Source organism: Hibiscus syriacus, unplaced genomic scaffold (genome assembly GCF_006381635.1).
Source record: "Hibiscus syriacus cultivar Baekdansim isolate YM2019G1 unplaced genomic scaffold, ASM638163v2 tig00112344_pilon, whole genome shotgun sequence".
NCBI classification, from domain to species: Eukaryota; Viridiplantae; Streptophyta; class Magnoliopsida; order Malvales; family Malvaceae; genus Hibiscus; species Hibiscus syriacus.
This window is the reverse complement of record NW_024063307.1, coordinates 2,114,887-2,122,088: the sequence shown is the minus strand read 5'-3', so window position 1 is coordinate 2,122,088 and position 7,202 is coordinate 2,114,887. Positions and strand designations below refer to the sequence as shown.

Here is a 7,202-nt window from a genome sequence, read left to right as displayed (position 1 = left end):
TAAAGAAATTCCACAACGTAAGATACACTCTTTGAATAATAATTTATTGTACAAGATAAAAAGAGACCACAATACAAAATAGACTGTAAATAAAAAATAAAATTAATTTTCTTTTATTTTTTTATTTTTTTAAAAAGTGAGGCTGTTGTAATTAATTCATTCAACAAAAAAGAAATTATATGGTATTTATATTTCAAGTTTTAATATCTAAACTATCCGTTTTTGTTCGCTTTAGTATCTTTTCTATTTTTTCAAAATCATACCCAAAGTTTAGTTTTTGTTTCATTTTTAATACTTATGTTCAAAATTTAACGTTAAGTTTTGGGAAAAATTGAAAGTTTAAGTACTAAAACATACCAAAATTGATAATTTAAGTACTAAACGCGTTAAGTTTTTAACATTGGGTACTAAAAGGAAACAAAAACTAAATATTAAGTATGATTTTAAAAATCAAAAGTTTAGATACTAAAACAAATCAAAACTGATAATTTAAAAAAAATTGTTGCAAAAAAAGACCACTATGCAGCAATGGTTTAGACAATACTAGAGCTTAAATGGTCGTCTCTGAGGATGGTTTGAACCCCATCTGGAGGCTGCTGAAATTGCAAGAGACCAGGCGAAATATTTCTTCCCACATGAGCTAGAGCATCGGCCAATTTGTTCGTCTCACGGTTGATATGGGAGATCTTAACATACCAACTTCTGCTAAGGAGTTCACGTATGTGACGGGTTAAAGCATCGTCGAGAGCATGGGTGGTGAAATTGATTCTTCGAACGAGCTCGACATTGTCCGACTCGACAAGAACGTGTCTGAGCCCTTTACTCCACTCAATATTCAAGCCATCGAGGACCCCCCCCCCCAAAGTTCAGTTTGATATATTGAACATCGACAAATGTTGCGAGCGTAGCCAGTGATCCAAATTCCATTGCTATCTCTAAGGGCTCTGCCACTCGCTGCTGCCATGGTTGCACGATCCACCGAAGCATCAGTGTTCAGCTTCACCAAATTAGCGTTCGAGTGTTGCCAATTGTGCTTCCGACTTTGAGGTTGTCTAGCTCTCACTCTATTGTCTTTGCGGATAACTTTTGCCCATGTCGAAGCCGATTTAATAATCTCCGGGATAGACCAGATTCGCCCCCGAAAAATAAAATTGTTCTTTTGCTTCCAGAGTCTCCAAGCGAGGATGCCAGGGAGGTGATGCCACTGGTAATCGGCGTGGTTCCAACCTGCGTTATGGTAAAGGTTAGCTAAAATGCCGACTCGTGTTCCTGCCCATGACATCTGGGTACCTGTATTTTCGGGTCACGGGTATCCGATTCATATTTTTTTTATTTTTTCTTTAAATTATATTATTTTTAATAATTTATTCTCGTTAAATAACCGGATTTGATTTATGATTAGTGAAAACCTCTGAGCACTTGTTGAAGCTATTCAAGATGGAAGATGTGAGCATGGGCATGTGGGTGGAAAAATTCAACGGTTCGAAAGCAGTCGAGTACAGGCACAGCGTGAATTTTTGCCAGTTCGGATGCATCGAGAATTATTACACCGCTCATTACCAATCTCCGAGAGAGATGATATGCCTGTGGGATAAGTTACAGAAGCATGGAAAGCCACAATGCTTCAACATGAGATGACAACATTAAAATTAAACATAGAAATCGATCATGGTTTTCACTCACAATGGGTAAGTTTGAGTAAGGTAAACAGAGATAACAAATTTTGCTGTCATGGTAGATCTCTGTATATATGGGGGCATTTCTTAATCCCCTTAAAATGAAAATTAATTCTTTACTTGGGCCATCTTATTTTTTTTGCTTTACATTTCACCCCTTTCCCTTCCAATGATGGGACATATATAAACATTAGGTTGAAAGATGAATTGGTAATTCATTTGATATAATATTACTTTTGTAACTTTTGGTTGAAATAAAGTCATTTGAACAAATAATTATCAATTTACATATACCTTATATAAATGGGGAGAGAATAATGCCATGGCATCTTTTATGACACTTTTTTTTCTGTGAAAGAGCCTTTACTGTGAAAGCGATTCCTTTCAATCGGATAGCACTGAATCATATTCCATGGACCATGAGAGAACCTTAACCTCTAATTTTATCGCTTTACATATACACTCCCTGCTCTACAGATCAAAATGCAAAGTTACTTCATCCCCAAGAATATAACAAAGGGTGAAAGTACCTGAACAGTCCCCCTACTATCATCAAGTAAGCAAATAAGTCCCGCTACTAAATAATGGACCAATCAAATCTTCGTACTTTTAAAACGGGAAGCTAGTTGATAAAACTGTGAAAATAATTTAAGATACCGACTTAGCATGTGTGTGGAAACGGAAATTCGACGTGACACTGACGATGATGACTAAGATATAACGAAGTGATAATATTTTTGTACGACATGGGTTTTAAATACAAAAAAAAATGTACACGTGGTAGTGTCGATTTTAGCAACTTAATTCCATTTTAAAAGTATGGGGACTTATTTAGATGAGGGACTTATTTGCTCACTTTATGATAGTAGAGGGACGGGTTAGATGCTTTCACTGACAAGCCAAATGTTCATATCCATTGTCAATAGACATGGTTAATTAAACCCTTTTTTTATGTTTGAAATGAAGATAAATTACAACAATTAATAAAAGCATTTCCCCTTATCATATTGCAAAAGTCCTTGAAACAACAAAGCAATGTCAAATTTGAACATTTTAATTCAATCTGGAACTTGGAATTTTGCCCTTCTCCGAGTGGTACCCTATAGCAGTACCATGGCCAGAATCCATACCAGAGGATACATCAACAAAGTTCCTGCAACCATTTAAGGTTCCGATACCAACAGTGTCATCGGTCAGTGGTAGCTAGTGATTGATATTCAACATCCGGTATCGGACTTTAAAAGAAAAGAAAAAAGATGTGGATGTTAAATATGGAACAAATACCTGTCTGCAGTGGGAGTAGCCTCAGACCATTATTGAACGATGATACAAAGTAACAAGTAGAAGTGGTGTTTACGCCATTAAGACAGTTGCAAATAAACGAATTGTAGCTTCCGGTGTATCCGCAGACTCCACCGCTTTTCTCGCAATCGGCACACGGGTTCGGATAATTGTTATACACGTTGAATTTATATTTAAGCGATATTCCGTACTTCCAGTTATCAGGGTTTGATTCTTGGCCACTGAAGCTGTAGAAAGCGGAATACGAAGAGCACTGCAACTTCTGCAAGTTGAATTCGAATGACGGGCCGAGATCGACCGGCGTGTAAACGCAGCACGAGGAAATCGGGAGATTGAGCATGCTAATTGCCCTGCAAGAGTACAAGTAACTACAAACAGGTGCACCCTGTTTATCACACAGGGGAACGGCGCTACTGTTATCGACATTGTAACTGTTGGATCGGAAAATGGGTGACGAAGTGGTCGAGCAGTCGAGGAGAGTGAAAATATTGTCGTCTGTGAAAGAAAAGGGCGCATCCCAGTCTAGGCCGAAGCCTTTGCTAGGCTGAGTGCAACTGCCACAAGTCGACATCGAAGGATCCGAGATGTATACGACTTGGTTGCTGTAGTCTATGTTGGTTATGGGATAGGTTCCGGTGTGTGTCCTCAAGGTGAGTGTTTGTTGGTCACAAGTTACGTATTGCTGAAAGCGTGGATCACCGCAACCGACGCCAGTTCCGAACGGATACTTCATCGGGACATTGCCACAGGCTCTTTGACAGGCCTGAGACGAGACAAGGGAGGGAAGAAAGATCAAAGAGATCAATGGGAGGAGAGCGAAGAAAGAGTAGTGTTTTAGCTTCATTGTTTTGACTAAACTTAGAGAATTCGAGAGGGAAACAGGGATGCCTTCATTAGCCCAGTATTGGTATATATTGTACCAATGAATGAGTGGTCCGGTTCTGGAAAAACGATAATTGGATAAATTTTATCTCGATCCCTTAACATAAAATTTTACCTACGGTCTAGATGGATGGATGGAGGAATGGAAGCATCTTGTGCTTTTTTGTCATACGGGGAACGGTTGTATGACTTTCGGTGTGAGGCTGGCAAGCTTTTAGGGTCCTTCACTTTTCCCTATTTGTTTAGATGCCTTCACTATTGCTGGCTTTGCTGTCGGATATGACTTGTTTTCTTCTTTATCTGCTTTTTAAAGCTTCTATTAGTTGATTCAAGACATCTTGGTTCGATCGCCTGCAGATCATAAAAAGTAGACCAAGTTTCACAGTCAAAATCACAACTTGGAGGAATAATCATAAATTTACAAGAGACGAGTCATTGCACAACTGCATTGTTTTTTCTTAACGTGAAAGCAAAATGGCTACGAAAACTACACATAATTCCTCGAAATAATATTCGTTTAAATTTAGGTCATGATGACTATCCGTAAATTGTCTGATAACGTGAATTATCTGTGATTATTATCAAGAGACTGGTCGGAAGGAAAGATGGCAGAAATTTCATACGGGAAATAAATGGAGTGCCGAATCTCTCTTACACACACCCTCTAACAAGGTTTAGGCTTAATTAACACTACAGTCGAGAGAATATTAAAAGTTCCAATATATTCCATTTTATTACAGCAAATTTGTCTTCTTAAAGAACCTTTTACTTCTTCGGAACAAATATATAAACTATTATTTGAGACTTACAATTAATATGATACGTACGTAGAGGTTTCTTTGATCATATATTGCTTCTACCTAACCCTCCACCCAGAAAAGAAGGGCAGCCATTGAACATAGAGATTAATAAAGGTCCATTATTCCCGCCACTTAACTGTCTTTCACTTGAAATACGCAGTCCACTCCCATTAAAAGAAGAATCTATACCACTTAGTAGCAGAAGCTTGTCAGCAGAGACAACAAAATTAAATGATTCTGAGGGTTAGATGAAGAAGGGAATCTATCTTTAATTGAGACATGGAATCGCCATATTCCACCACATGGGACCTATCAGTAATAGACTAATCAAATCTGGTCCACTGAAGCCGAAATACAATTATATGGCATAAATTATATATATATATATATATATATATATATATACATACACGATTTTTTACTTTACATTCTTTTATATATGTTAATAGTTTAAAGGAAGAGAGTGGAGACGATCTTTTGCTTTTTATTCTTTTGGATTTAACAAGAACTTTAATGGGTGTTCTCTACTGGAGTAGGGTAGCTACCGGAGATGTCAATATTTAATTAACATTATATCTCAGTTTGTACATTTGGCAATGCATGGCTGATATATGGCCCCATGCACGTGGGGTTAAATGGCCTTTGATTCTTAAGGGATTTTCATGCATGAAAGGCTAATATTTAGGGGTGTTAATGAATACACCGTTTATAAGTTATTTGTATATCGTTAGTTTATATTCATTTACTAACCTAGATAAACGAGAATAAACAAAATTTTAATGTTCATTTAATAAACAAACGAACACAAACATAAGTGTGTTTGGTTTGTTTGTAAACAAACTCGTTTATTAGCTCATTTAATTAGTTCTTTTTTCCTTTTTTTTATATTTTAAATATTGATGAAGATAGAGACTAAATTGAACATAATGTGAAATTTGGAGTTCAAATTTGTGAACTTAAAAATTAGTGCCATAATTTCACCATTTTTCTTTGGCTTATAAGAGTAAAAAGAGTGTTGGTTGTCGAACATTAAACGAATATCCTTACGAACGTTAAACAGGGCCGGCCCTGGGCATAGGCCAGGGGTGCGACCGCCTAGGGCCCCAAGCTTGAAGGGGTCCATTTTTAAAAATATTGTTAAGTTTAATAATTAAAAAAATATTTTTAAACGTATTTTTTTATTTCAAACACTCGAAAGTATGGTAATTTAGTGGGCCCTAATAATTAAAAAATATTTTTAAACATAATTTTTTATTAAAAACTCGAAAATATAGTGATTCAATGGGCTCCATTTTAATGATTCGAAAGGAAATTAAGTGTGGGCCCCCACTTATCTGCTTGTCATCACCTCCTGACCTAAGGCCCTTAAAATGTCAGGACCTGCCTTGACGTTAAACAAACGTGTTTGCGAACATTAAACGAACGAATATGAACAACTTCAAAATAAATAAATAAATATAAACACGATATTAAAAATTTAATCGAACCAAACATGAACACCTTTAAAAATAGATACAAACTTAACTTTTTTTCTCATTTAAACTCATATTCATTTACACCCCTGCTAATATCTTTGATTTTGTACAGCTTTGGCATTAATCCTCTTCTTTTAATTAGATAATTCAATTATTTGTTGGTTGAATCAGATATTTAAATCATAATTCTATAACCACTTTAGGTTTAAAGTTTAATTTATCAATACAATAATTTGGTATAATTAAAAAGATATTGAGTGACACAGCAAAAAAAAATATGACTTAAAGAATTTAAAGAGATGCAAAATTTAAAAATTTAAAAAATGAAGATTAAAATATTACAAAACAAATTTGAAAACGTATAAATCATGAAGTATTCAAAATATTTATAAATTAAAATTTTCAAAACAAGTTTATTTAAAAACAAATTAATGGGCCACTCGTTAGCTTGAAAATATTATAAAATTTAAGTGTTTTCTGTCGTCAGAAAAAATGCCACTGAAAGATGTGGAAATCTGGATGAATGAGCCTGCGTTTCGCATAAGACTTACGTGAGGTGTCGATCTTTATGGCTTTTATTACCATATGAAGTAAAGGCATCGATAGCTAAATAGATGAGGTATTAATTTTTCCCTATCTATTTCAAACCCTTTCGAGAAGCAGATTTCACATGCTTTGCTGAAAGGAGAATTTCAGGTACATTAGATTTCACTGTTTGAATGGCATTGATTTGTATGTTCTTTTTTTTTTTCATTAACTTCAAATCCATTAGATATGTTTATTGATTGTACAATTCATAGGGGTGAACTAACATTTTCCAAGTTATTTTCTGAGTAATTGGGCGATATATTGATATGCATGAAGCTCCCCTCTCCCGAAATATTCATGTTTAACCGTTTTATGTATTGTTAAACTATTGAATTTGGCTCCAAACCAATAGTGGTTTATGTACAAAGTTTAACTGAAATGAGAAGAGAATGATGAATTTGTAGAAATTGATTCAATGTGCTGCCTGGTTATGATTTTATTGGGCAATTGATCTCATTTAGCATTTAATAATGATAAAA

The 7,202-nt window shown here is 35.3% G+C and overlaps 1 protein-coding gene across 1 annotated transcript; it reads right to left on the bottom strand.

Moving 5' to 3' along the window:
• Positions 1-2,608: 2,608 nt before the first annotated feature.
• LOC120178166 (wall-associated receptor kinase-like 15) lies at positions 2,609-3,878 on the bottom strand. The gene is made up of 2 exons (XM_039184104.1): positions 2,961-3,878; positions 2,609-2,829 (listed from the first exon to the last, which is right to left on the bottom strand). Exons 1-2 carry the CDS (start codon positions 3,820-3,822, stop codon positions 2,777-2,779), a joined length of 915 nt encoding a protein of 304 aa, XP_039040035.1. The 5' UTR covers positions 3,823-3,878; the 3' UTR covers positions 2,609-2,776.
• Between the last annotated feature and the right edge of the window lie 3,324 nt (positions 3,879-7,202).

Bases quoted from the DNA above. Each gene is read 5' to 3' on its own strand.
- LOC120178166 (XM_039184104.1), bottom strand. From the start codon at position 3,822: ATGAAGCTAAAACACTACTCTTTCTTCGCTCTCCTCCCATTGATCTCT. The intron at 2,830-2,960 runs GTATTTGTTCCA...AAATGGTTGCAG, and splicing joins GCTACTCCCACTGCAGACAG to GAACTTTGTTGATGTATCCT.